At 45.3% G+C, this 18,393-nt stretch overlaps 1 protein-coding gene across 1 annotated transcript; it reads right to left on the bottom strand.

Annotated features, from left to right (window-relative positions):
* Window positions 1-2,878: 2,878 nt before the first annotated feature.
* On the bottom strand, window positions 2,879-17,310 carry LOC129528259 (SH3 domain-containing kinase-binding protein 1-like). Its single transcript, XM_055368086.2, has 6 exons — window positions 17,151-17,310; window positions 16,532-16,641; window positions 12,474-12,602; window positions 8,478-8,746; window positions 4,272-4,335; window positions 2,879-3,016 (listed from the first exon to the last, which is right to left on the bottom strand). Exons 1-6 carry the CDS (start codon window positions 17,308-17,310, stop codon window positions 2,975-2,977), a joined length of 774 nt encoding a protein of 257 aa, XP_055224061.1. The 3' UTR covers window positions 2,879-2,974.
* Window positions 17,311-18,393: the final 1,083 nt, after the last annotated feature.

The raw sequence follows: 18,393 nt of genomic DNA, 5'->3' as shown, positions 1-18,393 counted from the left end.
AGTTCGAGACCAGCCTTGCCAACATGGCGAAACCTCGTCTCTCCTAAAAATACAAAAATTAGTTAGGCGCGGTGGCGGGCACCTGTAATCCCAGCTACTGGGGAGGCTGAGGCAGGAGAATCACTCGAGCCCAGGAGGCGGAGGTTGCAGTGAGCAGAGATCGCAACATCACACTCCAGCCTGGGTGACAGAGTGAGAGTCTGTCTCCAAAAAAAAAAAAAAAAAAAAAAAAAAGTGGCTTTACACAGTTATTTGAATAATGATGACTTAAAATTTTTTACACTAAAAAAGAATTTATACCTAACTGGCATTTTCTGATTAGATATGAGTATAAAACTGAACAATTTAAAAAATAGAATTCACAGGCACAGATTTCACAGATTATTTCTGTTCACTTGGGAAAGATGGGGGAGAGGCACTATATTCCATGTCTTCTAAAGATATTTCTATAAGAGAAATCTAACTGTATAAAGTGGAGAAAAATGGTATTCCAAAAAAAAAAAAAAATCATTCCTCTTGGACCATGACAACTTTGAACAAAACTATTCTCACAAAATTTCATTTTAATCATCTTCTTTACAAAGCACAATACTTAAGACTTTTCTAAATACAACTTTATAAAATGAAGCAAAAAAATAATCTCCATAGATGCCTGGTCGAGTCCACGCTGAATGCAAAATAATTTTTTTTTTTTCAAAAGTGATACTTCCAAGCTTTTCAACATTCTCGATGGGTCCATTTTGTAAAGAGTAAAGATGGTGGCAGTTTGGGTAGCGGCTCCTCCAGTTCCTTGACGCAGAATCCTCTTGCTGGGTAGCCCGAGGGGCAGCAATGAAGCTAGACATACCAACTTCTCCTTCCAGAATCACTTCTCCCTCTCCTTATACAAAGGAAGCCAATGGCGTCTATGAGGGGGAAGACATCAGCTCTCTACATTCCATGTTGCCAGTGCTCCATGAGGGTGTTCCAACCGCTCTATTTCATCAACAATCCTACTCTGTATACACATTATATAAAACTATATAATTAGGGATTTTCATAAGTAGATGAGAAATTTGAACATCAAAGAATCCAATCTGCATTCTTAGATCATTAGGTCGTGGGGAATCTCTGGAATCTTCAAGTTTAACGCAGAAATGCTTATAACTGTCAAGGGGTACATGGATATTTTACACTGCTCTTGGGAACCTGTCACTCCTGACCCCAAGCACACTGAACCCGAGGCTGCTGAAAAGGCAATATATCCAGGGATGGGAATGGAGGGTATCAGGTTTCCTTCCTTATACACTCCCTTCCCTTAATTATGCCCCCACCCAGGAAGACCAAGGTGTTTGGGCTCCTTAAATACTCGGAGGGAAATAACAGCCTCAAGTAGCAAGGATGAGCACATAGGTTAAGAGGAAGGCAGGAGGAGGGAGGGAGGAAGAGACATTTATTTGTAATACTATCAATGATCAATAATGTGATTTTTTGTTTTTGCATCACTTCTTCAGTATTATCAACTCTCATTCTTTGTGGCTGTGCAAATCTATTAATGTTTAGTAGTTTCACTATTAAACTCAGGAAATAGACAAAGCAGCTTTTGAGAAACACATCCAACATCTTCAGGGGCCATTAAGGGACCACCCCCTCCACCCCTACCCCTGAACAGTCTCGCAATACAGTAGGCCCCTCATTTTCAGCTAAGGATGAGAAAACAGTTACATAGTCTAAGGCTGAACTGTTCATATACTACAAAGATAAAGCGGACAGGCAAACATCAGTTTCCCTGGGAAAGAAAAAGCAACTCCATAAATGCAAGAAAGTTCCAATGGCTACACTTCAACATGACCCTCCTCCCATTCTCTTGGACCTGAGGAAGGGGTTACAAGTGAGCAAGGCAAATGACATTATGTGAATACAGTTTAAACGATAACACACACGGGTAACCCAGTGCAGGAAATAATACAACTTTCCCTCCCTTGTTTTCATTTGTATTTTACTTTTATTTATTTTTGCTTTAATAATGCATATTCTGTTCACGCAAAAGGTGCAAAGGACAGAAAGCAGGGGTTTAACTTGGCTGATGAAAAATCAAGCAGGATGACATTTCTAGTTTCATGAACAACCTAAAACTAGGAGAAATAGAAAAGTCACAGCTGGTACCACAGAGCACTCCCAACTTCACAGCTGTCTCCTCTTAGGACCTTTGGCTAGGGTGAGAGAAGCTTTGAAGACAGTGGCCTCTAGTGGACTTGGATAAGTGGCAGATTTTTTTTTTTTAATTTTTAATTTTTTTGAATCATGGTAGCTGCATCACAAAAGCTCCAATCAAGAGGGTGGTAAAAAGAAGGCACAGATCATTGCAAATACCAGACTTTCTCTTTCTCTTTTTGTAAATATACCATCATATATAAGCTAAAATTTCTCTTAGGGTGGTGGGGTTTGCTGGCAGGGAAAGGGACAGGTTGAACCTACAATTGCATATGTAATAGAATCCTAATGGGGGGACAAAGAGCGAGGCAGCTCTTAGCCTGAAGCAAAAGAAAAGGACACTCGCTTCTGACTACGTGTAGTACAAACACTAGGGAAGTCTGTGACAAAACACGATTAAAAAATCATAAAATTATAAAGCTTGTAAACGAATAATCTGAAATTACATTTTATTAATGGAAAATATCATCAAAATAGTACCACTATGGACTAAACTGCCTGAGTTTTCATTTCGCATTGAGATCTCAGAGTAGAAAAGCCTTTAGCACAATTTTGCTCTGTGTAAGTCACAACGAGTGCCAGCCCCAGGACTAAACCCTGGGGAAGATTCTCCTCTTGGATGGAATTTGTGTTGTGCTATCAAGACTTTTGTGCTAATCTTTCAAACAGGGACATTTTGAGGCAAACCTTTAATCTTTTGGCACAAGATTATTTTGGCTGGGGCAGAAAATTTGAGTCTCGGACTCAGGATGAATAATGTGACATTTCATTGATCAAGTATTCATTTTGATTGTAGAGCTTTCTTTATGTCGTTCACTTCCATCTAGAAAGAGAAAAATAAGAATGGAACAAAGTCATAATGAACTGGCTGGTTTTATAGAAGCTGAAAGATTATCAACCTGGTCGACTGAAAGAAAACAATCAATCTGACAATTTTAAAGGTGACATGACATCTGAATAGACAATCAACAGCAATGCCAGAAGTGACATCAACACAGAACAGGTACACAGACACGAGGCACTAGGAAATGGTGCACATTTTGATTCTCAGGCTGCCAGGCTGCAAAGTTTGTCAAAAGCAGCAATAATTCAAGTTTCTTAGCCAGAGGGTAGAGCAGGCGGTCCTAACAGGCTGGGCCATCTGGCAGTGTTGGAAGGCAGCTGTGGTTGGCTCAAGGGGGTGTCTGTCAGCACCCCCAAAATGATGGCAAGCAGCTACCTATCCTTTGTTAAGCAGCATGGGTCCCCATCACCACAAGGGTGCCAACTGGATGAAAGCTAAAAGTCTACCTTCGGTCAATCAGAACTCCCACGCATTCTCTGCCATTTGGTAACAGCAGTGTTGAATCAGAGGCTACAGGGGACAGAGCTCTAACACCCTGGCAGGACAGAAATGGCCATCACTGAGAAATCAAGAGCAAATGCCCCCGAACGTGGACAGCTGTGGCCCCTGGAGCCATAGTGACCACATATAATGAGGCCTCTTGGAAATGGAGGTGGGAGAGGGGCTTTTCACAGAGATGTTTAAGATAAATTCCAGGCTGGGTGCGGTGGCTCACACCTGTAATCCCAACACTTTGGGAGGCTGAGGCAGGCGGATCACCTGAGGTCAGGAGATCGAGACCACCCTGGCTAACACAGTGAAACCCCGTCTCTACTAAAAATACAAAAAATTAGCCAGGTGTGGTGGCACATGCCTGTAGTCCCAGCTAATCGGGAGTCTGAGGCAGGAGAATTGCTTGAACCCGGGAGGCGGAGGTTGCAGGGAGCCAAGATGGCGCCATTGCACTCCAGCCTGGGTCACAGAGCGAGACTCCATCTCAAAAAGAAAAAAAAAAAAAAGATAAATTCCAAACGAGAAACCCAATTTGGGGCACATTTCCTAATGTTTCCCTTCCCCAAGACTTCCTGGGGAAACGATATGTAGTAAGCCCATACGATTCTAAGAAGATGGTCACAGGAAATGTATCCAGATCTGCAGAGAGGTGACAATCATTTATTTTTGAAATAAAAGCCCTGACAATGTCCTGCCCCACTGAGCCTAGGACTCACGGGCAGCAGAACCCAAAGGGACGCACCTGCAACCGAAGCCGGATTTTCTTCTCTTCATCCAACTCAGACAATAACTGTTTAATCTCTCGTCTGAAAAGCAAATGGCAATGAAATTAACCAAAATCCCAGACTTCCTTCATCAGAGATCAGAAATCTCTTATTATCATTACAAAATCCATCTGATCCTTTTTTACAAAGAAACTGTGGACAAAACATCATTATTTTCTTTGCTTTGTTACTGCTTAAAATTTGTTTCAGACAGTAAGGCTCACCATTATTCTGGGGCCCCTAAAATATGTAGCCAGCAACTGGTGGGTGCGGAAGTGATCTTTGAAATCCCTTAGTCCAAACTTCTCTCAAAAGGATAAGATGGGGAAACTGAGGCCCAGCGTGGTGGCCTGACTTGCCCAATTACTAGACTTCACGTAACCTGTCAGAATATGACAGGTTCATATTCTGTCATCTTCCCCATAACCATTCCTTTATTACAAAATCACTGGGCTTTAAATGTACTTATTATAATTTTTTTTTTTGAGACAAGGGCTTGCTCTATTGTTCAGGCTGAAGTGCAGTGGCACGATCACAGGTCACTGCAGCCTCAACCTCCCAAACTCAAGCGATCCTCCTGCCTCAGCCTCCTGAGTAGCTAGGACTACAAGCGCACACTACCATGCCAGGCCAATTTTTAAAATTATTTTTGTAGAGATGGGGGTCTATGTTGCCCAGGCTGGTCTTGAACTCCTGGGCTCTAGCAATCCTCCTGCCTTGGCCTCCCAAAGTGCTAGGATTACAGACATGAACCACTAAGCCTGGCTCTTCTTGTAATTTTTATTGCAGATGTTTTTACCACTCCATATATATTTCCTTTATTTTATTTATTTATTTATTTATTTTTATTATTATTATTTTTTGAGATGGAGTCTCACTCTGTTGCCCAGGCTGGAGTTCAGTGGGGTGATCTCGGCTCACGGCAACCTCTGCCTCCTGGGTTCAAGCGATTCTCCTGCCTCAGCCTCCCGAGGAGCTGGGATTACAGGCACACACCACCATGCCTGGCTAATTTTTGTATTTTTAGTAGAGACGGGGTTTCACCATGTTGGCCAGGCTGGTCCCGAACCCCTCACCTCAGGTGATCAGCCCACCTCAGCCTCCCAAAGTGCTAGGATTACAGGCATAAGCCACCGCACCTGGCCTATTTCCTTTATTTTCAATAGGGTTTTTAATTGCTGAAAGGTTACTGGTATGTTTTCATGGATTCTCACAAAATCCTACACAGTAAGTCCCAAAAACTTGGGGGTAAAATAATTGGAGTAACGGTATGGCAATCATGTCTTAGAGAAACTGGCATGACTTAGGATCCACGGCCTAATGCCCTTTCCAACATGAAAAATAATGAAGTGCACAGCACTAACCATCCCACAAAGTTAGGGCTCTATACTTAGGACACTGCAACCATCCAAACACTGGGCAGAGAGCTGTCCTCCATTTTCAGGTATCCAACCCTCCATTTTACATGCATATTTTTACAGACTGGATTGGAAAATCAAGAAACAAAGATGCCTGAGACACCACAGTAAAATAAGGTGGAAGTTATATTGCATTTTCTCACTTCGGATGAGCACGATGATGGTCCCTATTCTCTGGGGCAGTGTCCCAGCTCTGCTGTCAACATACTGGGTTTATATCACAACGAATATGAACCAGTTGTGATTCATTATTGTATTTATTTAAGCACACATCATGCACCCATATCTCATTGGGTACTACTTAGGGATTAGGAAGGAAGAAGGTGAGACTCCAAGCAAATGCTCCAACCCCAGGAGACTGGCAGGCAAAGCCTCAAGCAGTCCAGCTGTGGGGAGTTAATTGGGGAAAGCAGTCCAAAGAAAGTCACTAAGTCTTGAACTAGTGAAATGAAAATGAGCGTAAGTCTATGAGGAGGAAGAAACACAGGGGAATTGACAGAGAAAAGCCAGAGAAAAGCAGGGAGGTGAGAACCAGCTTATTTGGGGATAAGGAGAGCTGGTGTGGACTTGAGTTGAAGGCTAACAGGAAACTGACATGAAGAACTAATACAAGAGACTAGTAGGGACCCACTGACCCTGGGCACGAAGGCCAGACTGACGTAGGCAGCAAAAGGCAGGCTTTGGAAGAGAGGCCACTGTGGGGTGTTGACTCAAGAGATGTTGGCCGGGGAAAGACAATTCCCACCAACTATTTGCAGGCTTCACAGTGGGGGAGAAACATGGTGTGGCAGCCCGGAAGCACAGGGCATTTCAGATGTTGCAGGCACCTCTCAGAGGGTCCAAACAGCTAAAGCCCTGAATTCAAGCCAGTCTGATGCCATGATGGTCCTGTTCAGAAGGCAATAACCAATGCTCTGGGGTATCCTGGGGCCTCTGGGATGTCCTGTCTAGGAAAGGGACACAGGTCACCTGGACGTGGATGGGGCCTTTGGGTACCCAAATGAGTAACCTCCAGAGCCAGATAGGAGCTGGGGACTTTAAGGGGTTAGAGGTAGCCTGGCTGGCCCCAGGATTCCTTCTCAAGTACCATCTGTCAGTCTTGTATATTAATCTGATGGATCTCTTCCAGGCTGGGGTAAGTCCAAGAGGCTTCAATTCCCTCCCAGCCTGAGTGGAACAGAACCCGCTTAGAGCCACATTACTCAAAGCGAATTCCATGGAACCCTCATCCTAGGATGCTCTGGAAAAAAAAGGTTCTGTGATTAAGCAGGTGTGGGACACCTTGCATATGCTATCCTCTCCATCCTCCCAATGCAAAGCGAAGGCTCTGAAGAGCCCTTCAGAAAAGAACTTAAGTTTGCTTAACCCAGTTATCCCCCCAAAGTGACCACAAAACACATTAGGGCCCTCAAGCCAAGTAGAGGGAGGCAGGTGACAGGGCTTCTGCTGACCCCAGACTGGCAGAGGGCTTCATCGCTGTAAGTCTCTGGCTGCATCTCCTGTCACCACCCCAGGCACCTCCAATCCAAGGAGGCCAGTCACCTGGGGATGTGTTGACCTCACCAGGCTGCCCCGTGTGGCCAGGAATCAACATGATGTTTTCGCTGCTGGAGTAGTGTGCTCTTGGCAATCCTAAATCATCGTTCAAAATCCTACCCGGGAAATAACTCTTTGAGGTGCCTCCCTTGATTCTCTCAAGAAACAGCTAACTGATCCCTAAACTCCTCGAGCCTCAGTTTACTCAGAGCAGTGCCTCCCTACTTTTTTTTTTTTTTAGACGGAGTCTCGCTCTGTCACCCATGCTGGAGTGCAGTGGCGCAATCTTGGCTCACTGCAACCTCCTCCTCCTGGGTTCAAGCAATTCTCCTGCCTCAGCCTCCCAAGTGGCTGGGATTACAGGTGCAAGCCACCACGCCCAACTAATTTTTTTGTATTTTTAGTAGAGACAGGGTTTCGCCATGTTGGCCAGGCTAGTCTCAAACTCCTGACCTCAGGTGATTCACCTGCCTTGGCCTCCCAAAGTGCTGAGATTACAGGCATGAGCCACCATGCCCATTTTCTACTTCTAATCCTCCTATGGGCTTTGTCATTGCAAACCACATCCTGGATGATAATGATGTATGATACTTATTTTTGTGTCCAGGCCTTTCTCCTCAACAAAGTGCTCCTTGAGGATTAGAGATGTGGCGAGAGTGTGTGTGCAGCCATGCAGGAAGAAAGACCCCCACTGCCCCGCCCCACCCACTGCAGTCTCATGGTGAGAACATCTTACTGAGTGTAAAATCTTGGGCTTCAAGATTCCCTACATCTTCTTCATACATTACTTGTACCTCAATGCAGGCCAACTGCTTCATCTGGCAGCTAAGTGAAGAAATTGCCATTTTTCTGTTGCAAGAGGAAAAGCTAGCTGTTGAGCTTATTTAAGAAGTGGTTCATGTACATACTGTATTTTATGGGGGATTTAAATGCTTTTCTTCTTAGCAGCCTGCTGAGAGCATCAGTCCCTGCAATGGACTCATCCCTCTATGCCCCATGGCCAGCCCGTGCCCTTCCTGCACACAGTAAGTCCAGCAAAAACATGCAGCAAAATTTAGGTATAAATTAAGACTCTCGGGGTCTACACGCACTCCCACCATTGCTGCCACCATCACCGGGGAGACCAGGCCCGCCCTCCAAGGCAGGCTGGGATCCATGCTTTCAGAACTAGGTGCTGGCCTGGCAGAGAGCAACCTGGGTGACGGCCCCCAAGAGTCCCCAGGCACTCACTTCTGCTGGTCCTTCATGGTCTCGATGATGCTCCTCAGCTCGCGGACCTGTGTCCTTAGCTCCTCCACGGTCGCCTGGCTGCTGGCCGCAGGCTCCATCTTTGGTTTTCCTTCCGTGCTGAACAGAGACGGGGAGTTGGCTCTGTGTCCAGCTGTTCCCAAAGAGGATGACAGGGGGGAGGGCGCCGCTGAGGACAGAGGGGCTGGCCCACCGCCACCTGCTGCCATGGTCCCTGGCTTGGGCGGCAGGGATGCTTTGTTGTCAGACACCTGTGACGAGGGAAGGCAGGGAGGGTTCAGGGCCGGGGATTTGTGTGCTGCGTCTTTGTCCTGGTTAGTCAAACTCTCCGTTAACACCACTGTCCCCGCCTCTCTCCACACACTCCATTCACTTGTTCCTTCATCCACAAGCCACCAAGGGCCTGCTTGGTACAGGCATTTCCCCCTTACTCACATGCTGCCTTCTATGTATTTTAAATGTGACCTTCTTTCTGGACAGAGAGTTTCCGACTGGTTCAATATACACATTGAGATGCCCAACTACTTGCCAGGCACCACAAACTCTGAAGTGAACAAGACATGCCTTAATAGGCATTCTCCTGGTCTCCAGGGAGCTCAGAACCCAGTGGGGTGCAGACAGACAGACAGACCAACGCACTGAGATGGGGGGACGACTGCACAGAGGGAGGTGAGCATACAGAGCCCCAGAAACACAGAAAAGGGGCCAGCCATCCAGACGGGCAGGCATCGCAAGCAGGTGCTGACAGTCCCGTCTTGGAGGAGGACCAAGAAGTAGCCAGAGGGAAGGAGGGGCGCTTAGAGAAAGAAGCTGCAGCGGGAGGGAACACGCCAGGCAAAGGTCTAGAGACCGCAGAGCAAAATGCATTGGTGGGAAGTACTGCTAGACCGTCAAAGGGGGCAAGAGAGGGCCTTGGGGGCAGAGCTAAGGCTGGGAAGTACAAGCTGCTAGGCGAAAGGGTGAGAGGAGGGCACACGGTGCTGAGGACCATGCTGGCTGCAGAAAGGCTGAAGGGTTGGCAGATCTGGAGCTGGAGAGAACTGCTGGGAGAGTCTTACACAACGTAAGCTAGAAGCGGTCAGGGTTGGACCCAGGCAGTGGCTAGGAGGATAGACACAAGACAACTTTGAGTGATGTGGCAAAGGCAAGCACAGCCGACATAGAGCACCAGGCATTGTTCCCAGTGCTGGGGGCAGGAGTGGGCCAGGAGGATGGAGACCCTGCCCTCATGGAACAGACGCCTTGTGAGCAGGGAGATGTGGTCCTGGACAGGATGCAGAGGGTGGAGGAGGAAGGACAGATCAGGGACCACGGGTGTGGTGCACACACCAGGCATCGAGATTGTACCTTTCATGGGAGAAACAGCAGATTGGAGAATCAGATAATGATTTCCGTTTTTGACACATTGGATTTTAGGAGCCCTTAGTGACTGGGAAAGAGGGGAGGAAGAGGGGATGAAGCAGAAGACAGGCCTGGAGGAGAGTCCAGAAGGAACGAAGTGGTTGCATGCGTGGGTGAAGGGTGCTGAGAGGAAAACTGGGTGGAGTCCACTTGGTGGAGCCAGGGAGACAGAAAGCTGCTCCTGGCAGATGAGCACCTGGATGGGAGGTGAAGGTGTGGCCTGCAAGTTTAGGACTCTCTTTCCAGAAACTTGGTTAAGGCAGGAAGACGGGAGAGAGGGAGCATGCTCATGCGGAAGCTTCAGGGGGAGGTGGGATCAGGGAAGGGCTCTGTTCACTTTCCGGGACTGGGGAGACCCTAAGCTGCACGATACGCTGAGAGAAAGAGCCAGCGAAGGGCCAGGCTGAAGATGGAGGAGACTGGCGGGGGAGGCCTGATGGAGAAGTGTCCTGAGGAGGCCAGGAGGGCCGAGGAAGAAGGACAGTCATGGGCGAGAGAGAAGAGGGGTGCCCAGTAGGCCCCTGGGGGAGAAGGCACCAACAAGGGAGCTGGGAGGCAGGTGGCGAGGAGGGAAAAGAGTGGGACAGGATGTTGGGAGGCGGGGGCGATGAGCAGCAGGGCAGAAGTAGAGGCTGGTGGTGAAGCTTGGCAACGCGGCCGTGAGACTCCCTCCAGCAGCAGGTACCCAGCAGGCTACCCCAGCGCAGGAGCCAAAAGGGGCTTGGCTGGCATGGCGAGGAGGCAGAGTCTGGATTCAGGCTGTGCTAGAGGGAGAGACTGGGCAGAGAAAGCCAAAAGCAGATGGGCCATCATTCCCAGCCTCTCTGCTCGCCTTTTTTCTGCCAAGTTACCATTGAGGAAAAGTGCTCTCTGCTGCCAGGAATAGCGCTCCGCCAGCCTGTGCATTATCATTAGTAGGAGTCAGAGTAAGAGGGAAGAGGAACTGACATTTCTGGAGCAATGAGCACATGCCGGACACCGGCTAGACAATTTGAGCAACGATCGGTTGGCACAAGCATTTTACCAAGCAGAAAACTGAGGCTTAGAGAAGTGGCTGAGTAGTTCCCCAAGACTCATAGGTAATAACTGGCAGAACAGGGGATCAATTCCCTATCAACTGGATCCCTCAAGTCCAGCACTGCGACTGTGGCTGCCTGAGTCTGAAGATTCGCACTCTCCTGTCCTCTCCTTTGCTTGTCACCTATTCCTGGGCTTTTGCCTTTTCCTGTTGCCCATCCTGCATCCTTGCGGACCTCCCATACTCCTGTGACCCACCAATGCCTTTGCACTGACTGACTTCCAGACACTTCTTGAATCAATGCTTCTCTTGGCATTTCCTATATGACACGCTCTCCCGGCCCATTTCGGCTACTGAGCAATTTTAAAGCCCTCACAGAGTATAGGCCACCGCCCTCCCTGATCAAATTAGTTCAAGTGGAATTTCTAGAAGCACTGAAGAGCACAATATGACAACTCCGGGGAAGTGAAATAGGCTAATGGGATACAACTGTGTAAATCAGAACCACGAAAACCCACTGTCCACCAGTAGATGTCACTGTAGAGACACCCCAGGGATGTCAAATGAAACTATACCTACGGTCACCAGAAAAAACGGGTCTAAATGCAATTTCTGAAGATGGAATCCTTTTATAAAGAAAGAATGCTTCGGTTTTTGAATAATTACAACTGATCTGTTGTATAGGATCACGTTTTGCTTACTGTATCAGATTTTTCAGAAAATCTATACATGTAAATTCTTAAATCTATGGAGAAGGAAAATTCCACGGTAACCTTTGATTTCTTTGTGCTATTCCTGCTTCAAGTGACTATAGTTTTCTGCTTTTAGACAGAAAGAAGTTGCTAATATTCAGAGAAAATAATTCCAATTGACTTGGTTTTCTTAGTGGGAGAAAATGGAATTTTAAAATCTTGGTTCGTATTCACAGGAAGAAAATTTGCACAAGATGCTCCTCAAAAGTTACATGCAGTAGCTAAAAGTTAAATGTCTTCCTTGTTTCTCATAAACTAATAAAGTATCTGTACTATTCTCTGGGCATGGAATAAAATTAAAGTGTTTTTAGACTATAAATTTATCATAGAATGTGACTCCAAATCAATTTTCTTTAAGAGACCACATTAGTTATTTATATTTATGATCTTCCAACTATAATTTGTGACCAGCTTTGAACATAAAAGACAAGATCTGTGGGCAGAGGGCACAGCATTTAATATATTTAATGTCTTCTCTCTAGATGCCTCAAGGCTTTTTAAATTGTTCTGGTTGTGGTGATGGTGGTAGTGTGTGAAGGTATTTGTGAATGTGTGTGTGATGGTATGAAGAGGAGATCAAACCACAAGAGAACAACATGGGAAATAAACAACTGAACTTGTATCTCAGGGATTCTGCCTAGTTTCGGAGACTGCAACATGCCTTGGGGATTTTGATGAGTAACAGAATCGCTGTCACTGAAGAATGACAAACACCTGCACTGTTTGTGTATCTTTGTTTGGTTTATAACCCATCATTAGCACATGCATGAAATGACAGGGACACCCTCGCCATGGCTGGTGACTCACTTGGGATATGGTAACAGTCTTGGAAGTTTTCTTTGACGCATCCACTCCTCTGTGCGCAAGTGAAATGTGTTCCTCCTTATCCTCTTCGGGACATGGGGAGTCGAAGATATCAGGGCTTGAAAGGGATGACTGATAAAGCCAAAAGAAAATGCTTTTGTCAGAATTACACCTTAGCTGACACCACTTTCGTTAATATAATGCTGTATGCTTTCCAAAGCACTTGACACTGCTATTTTGTCTTCTCACGATAACCCTGTGAGGCAAAAAAGTGTGCTGTTATCCACGCGCTCAAGTCACATAGCTGATTAGTGGCAGAACTGCGACTAAGAAGCAAGGTTTCCTAAACCAGGGATCTTGCCACTGATGTCCATCAATCACTTCATCCTTGCAAGCATCCATCGTCCATCCTTTCCTGCTCCTTCCTCTAAACATTTGCTACCATGTGCCAAGCAGTGAGCTTGTACTGCAGACTTAGTGACATGCCGCACAGGATGCCTGCCCTCACAGGGCTGACAGTCTACCAGGGAAGAACACACAGGTCAACAAGAGGCTGCTCTAATCTGCCTCTCCTCCATTCCCTCCTCTTCCTTTTCCTTGACCTTTTCCATGATCACTAAATCTGCTGCATACGGAAGTGCCCTAAAGGATGTGTCTGAGAGAAAACCATTTCCAGGGATAAGGGCTCACCAGGCTTGTGGTCCAGTGACCAGTGTTTCCTCAGCTTGAGAGCACAGCCCTGCTCGCTAGTGCAACAAGCTCATATCTCCTTTCGTACCTGCTGCTAAATCTCTGCCCTCATTATTGCTGACAGCCAACATTCATTTTGGAGTCTGTATTGCTATAGTATATTTACAGAATGGCAGCATCTTTTGGTAAAATATAGGACGACACCCCTGTTCTTTCTGCCTCACTGTGAAGATCACTATAAAGATAAAAAAGCCAGATGAGGCCAGATGCAGTGGCTCATGACCGTAATCCCAACACGGGGATTATGAGGCGGGAGGATCTCTTGAGCCCAGGAATTTGGGACCAGCCTGGGCAACATGGTGAAACTCCATCTCTACGAAAAATACAAAAATTAGCCAGGCATGGTGGTGTGCACCTGGAGTCCCAGCTACTCGGGAGGCTGAGGTGGAAGGATCACTTGAGCCCTGGAGGTCGAGGGTGCAGTGAGCCATTGACATTGCACCACTGCACTCCAGCCTGGACAAAAGAGTGGGGACCCTGTCTGGAAAAAAAAAAAAAATTCTGGACCAATTCACTGGAATTCACTTGGTCACAGATGATCACTGGGCTAGAATTTCCCTATTTTGGAACAAAGCAAATTAAAATAAGAGTTCCTATAGCAAGGAATCCTTTATAATGAAGAATCTTCCACAGATCTCTTTCAGCAAGCTCATCTTCAGCTTCATCTCTATGCTTTCTACCCTGGTGGTAGAAAAACAGTCCCATTTAAAGTCACCACTTGGCGTCATTATAGAAAAATTACACCCAAAAATATAGTATGTTTTCTTCTGTTTACTTAAGGCAGAAACCTAATGCATTTTAGGGAATTTTTAAGCAAATTTTTCAATTTAACAGGTTTTATTTGTTAACCTTCATTTAATCTGAAAATCCAATTACCTAGAATAACGTTTCCCCCACCACCAAGCCTTCTTATTAATCTAGGCTTAACTGCTTAGCCACCATACCATGCCTGAATCCTTTCATTTTGAGATTTTATTCAAAAAGCCAGTTCCCTCCATTACAACCTAGGGTTCATGAGCTGCCAATCAAAGCTTGCTCTTTGAGTCCTATAAACATAAAGAACTTCAGCTAGGGTCAGAGGCCCCAGGCTGGGGAATCATGACTGGTGCATTTCCTCCATCATTTCCCCCAGTGACCTTTGAGGAATACGCCCATATCCACTAAGCCTCCACTTGCCTATGAAAAATCCACAGGTGCTAACTGAAGGAGAGTAAATAGGAATTCAATGTACACATCCAAGTAGGGATGAATGGGAATGAAGAGAATATAATATTTATACTTTAAAGCACAAATATATCCTTTTGTTTTAAGTCTGCAAATGAAATCACTTCATATAAAATGCCAAACTTCGAGTCATTGTGCCGTAAGCTTCCTGCAGGCAGTGACCATGTGCTTTTCATTCCAGTTGTATCTTTGGTACCTGGCACAGTGCCGAGCCCATAGGGGATAGATGTCTATAAAGAGTTGTTGAATGAATGAACAACTGTGTAGTCCGAAGGCAGTGAAGATGATATGTCCTCACCACATCCCCCAAATACATACGAACTCTCAGGCATGGGATGTATGGACCAAAGGTGGGACAAGAGATGGTAATTTAAACCTTTCTGTAATTCTGGAAGTCACAAGGCTCTCTAGACCTTGAAAAGTTGGGAAGAATTTGGAAGGAAGACAAAAATGATCAAGGATTTACAGAGAAGATGGAGGAGGTAGGATTGAAAAACAAAATATAGAGATACTAAGAACCAACTAAACAGGTCGTGGGTATAAGAGGGGTGTTGGGGTGGGGTGTGAAGAGGTGAGAGGGAGAAGGGAAAGAAGGTGGTGTTGACAGAGAAGTCTGTATAACAATAAAAAAGTCAGCTACTTTTAAAAGTGTTTCACCCAAAAAGTTGTCAATGCAGTTAGGTTTTTCATACTAAGAGGAAAAATAGGATGACTCAAACCATACTTCCATACTCTAGATATGAGAGAAGAGGTTCCAAGGAAGTGACATTCTTTTTCTTCTAAATGATGACACCTTAGGTGGGATCAGTGATGACATGAAAATAGGAAGTGTCCTGGGAAACCTGCAAAAGGTTAATTCCTTGGTTTATCTGGGTAGAGGTTATAAGGACTTAGACTCACTGGAACAAGGCAATGTGCTATATGGAAATAAATAGAGAGAGAGAGAGAGAGAGAGAGAGAGATCGAACTTATACACAAACACAACTTGTGGAAGGTGAGCTTGGAGGGGACAGAACAACCTGTGGCAAAAGCAAAGCATACATTTCCCTTTGACCCACTTCCAGAAAATTTTTACCCAAGTCAATAATTTTAGAGCAGCATCAAGATTTTTCTGCAGTGGCATTCATTTGAGTGTTGTTTATAATGAGGAACTGGAAACAACATAAATGCCCAATAACAATACATTGGCTAAACGCTCACATACTCATAGGTTAGAAAAATGGGCAGCCATGAAATGTGATATCAGGGAAGAATGTGTCATGACTGGGGAGAAAGGCACACAACAGAAGAGGAGTAAAGCAAGTTTCACAACGATGCGTACTACGTAATCCTATTTGTGAAGAAATAATTTTATATATACAAATAATTTTTTTAAAAAAAGCTAAGGCTGTATAACAAAAAGTTAACGGTTCTTTGCACTGGGGAGCAGGATTACAGATAACTTTCTTCTTTACACATTTTGTAGTTCAAATTTGGTACAATAAACGTGTAATAGGTTTGCAATAAAAAGTCATTCAAAACGACCCAAACAAAAATCTTCTATGGGTTATCCTGAGTGTTCCAATCAGTCTCTCCTTCATCACCAGGTGCCTCATATGTTTGAAAACAATCTCCTGAAGGCCTGTGTGGTATTCTGTGGAGGGGCACAGGCAACGGGGATTTGAGAGAGAAAGGTTCGGCTGCTGCCTGGCGCTATATAGGAGCAGATCTTTATTTAGTAAAGTTTTGTTTTGTTTACACACCAAACCAGCCTCATTCTCCTCTCCCCACCCATAAAACGTGATTTTTTTTCTTACCCATTTCATTTCAGGTTCAAATAAGAATCAGTCTGGAAGGAAAGAAAAGGAAAGTGGGAATACGGAGCACCTACCTTGCTGGCAGAAACACAAAGAACAGATAGAAAGAAATGCCGCTCAAGTAAAGAAGACTGAAATCACTTTTGGTTGGCAGTGTATCTCATGGCCTCCCTCTCCCAGGGTGTCCACAAATCGGCTGCTTGCAGAAGAGTCCTTAGCTAGAGTTTCTAATCTGTCCTGCTTTTCCGCTGTAGAGAAGTAAGGGGACATACAGTTTGAGGAGACACTTACAGATGTGAGGGACTGGGACGGAGGCCGCCTCCCTGTAGCTTTTGGTCTGCTTGTGGTCGGATGACTGAGTTTCTCAGTAGATGATACCACGGAGTCAAAACCTTCTAAGTCTAAAACAAAAGTAAAACAGTTTTAAGAGCCAAAATAGGAGCAAAGACTCTTATGATATGTCATAAGCACCTCTCTTCCTCAATAATAATACTTTCTGTCTGGATTACACTTCATCTTTTACAAAGGCTGTTTACGTCCTTTGGTCATTCAATAAACAGGATTCAAACTGAATGGAATAATCATGTCCTTCTTAGTTTAACAAGCTATTGCATGGAAGAGAGAGAAACAGGATTTTTCTTTTTCCCTTCTACAGCTATATCCATAAATCTTTAAAAAGCTACAGAAAGAGGATTAGAGGAAGAATCCTCTTTTTTCCACAAATCCAAGTCCATTTTAGTAGAGAGAACACTCTGGCAGTCTTGACACAAAAGGCAGTTATTACAAGGTACAACAGCCACAAGCGAGTGGATGCCGGTCATTCATTCCAAAAGACAAGAAGAGATGGCAGTCCTGCTCCTCTGCACTTGTGACTGGTCTAGAGGCAGCTATGTAGCCCAATTTGAGTTACTGAGCAATATAGGGCAGTATACTGAGAGCCTGTGGGAAACAGATTTTTCTCTCTGTCCAGAGAGAGGCAAGTGAGAAGGCCTTTTGTGCTGCTGTTCCTCTTCTTTCCTGCTTGGGATGCTACTGTGTAAGGACAGGATGTCTGGAGCTGTGGCAGCCATCTGGTGACCATGTGGCCATCTAGTCACAGGATGGCAAGGGAGAAAAATGGAAAATGTTAACTGACAACCCCGATGGGTTGCAACCCTGGGATGATCTAGTGCCCAGACTTCTTGCCATGTGAAATTAACAAACGCCTGTTATTTCAGCCAGTTTTAATCAGATATTCTTTATTTGAAGCTAAAAACATCCTAACTGCCATAACTGCAGCTATACTGGTCCAGGACAGAGAAGTTAAAAAAAATGATGTGCATTTCCCCTCACTTTATTTTGGGGATAATTCTTTTGCTGATGGTTATAATAAGTGATCTGGCTGTATGACAGCTTTATTCTATTAATGAACAGGCAGGTGTTGTCTGCAAACTATTTTCTTTAGTAGAATATGCAAAATCAAGCACAAGTCACTGGTCAGGAGAAGCCATTAAATTACACCTGGGATTATATTAAGTGACATTATCCTAGCACCTGATGATAACTCCTCTTATCAGGGTAAGGCAGGTATAATGAAAGGTTAACCATCCGCAGAGATGGCACAAAGGAAAACATCAGTGGTGCTCTGAAGCCAAGAGGGAGCCCATCAGCATCCAGTACCTGAATGAGGCTCATAAACACCCATCTCTCTAGCTGGGCTCAGCAGGGTGCCAGGAGGACCCTGGCCAGGGGAGGGCAAAGATTCCCCCTGCTAGAATGTGCTTCTCCAGTCCTGGCTCACTAAGCTGACCCCTCTCAGGGGCCTTCCCTTTAAGAGAACCTTATTATTATTTTTTCTTTCTTTCTTTTCTTCCCCTCCCTCCCTCTTTTTTTTTTTTTTTTTTTTTTTGACAGGGTCTTGCTCTGTCTCCCAGGCTGGAGGGCAGTGGCACAATCTTGGCTCACTGTAGCCTCAACCTCCTGGACTCAGTTGATTGTTCCATCTCAGCCTCCCTACAGGCACGCAACACCATACCTGGCTAATTTTTGTAGAAACGGGGTTTTGACATGTTGCCCAGGCTGGAGAAACTTATTTTCTTAAAAGGTTCTCCTCCAGACTCTACCCTGGGACTCTCCTCTACTGAGTCCATGTTGTCTAAAATGAAAATTCCCCA

The sequence above is a fragment of the Gorilla gorilla genome, chromosome 17 (assembly GCF_029281585.2).
Source record: "Gorilla gorilla gorilla isolate KB3781 chromosome 17, NHGRI_mGorGor1-v2.1_pri, whole genome shotgun sequence".
Lineage (NCBI taxonomy): Eukaryota > Metazoa > Chordata > Mammalia > Primates > Hominidae > Gorilla > Gorilla gorilla.
The sequence above is the reverse complement of the archived record's forward strand: the minus strand, read 5'-3'. Positions and strand labels throughout refer to the sequence as shown.

What these genes read in the sequence shown, in the direction of transcription:
- LOC129528259 (XM_055368086.2), bottom strand. Translation starts at nt 17,310, where the DNA reads ATGGCTGCCACAGCTCCAGACATCCTGTCCTTACACAGTAGCATCCCA. An exon ending in ATACTGCCCTATATTGCTCA is followed by an intron (nt 16,642 to 17,150) that starts GTAACTCAAATT and finishes CTTTTGTTTTAG; the next exon opens with ACTTAGAAGGTTTTGACTCC. An exon ending in CGTCCCAGTCCCTCACATCT is followed by an intron (nt 12,603 to 16,531) that starts GTAAGTGTCTCC and finishes TGGCTTTATCAG; the next exon opens with TCATCCCTTTCAAGCCCTGA.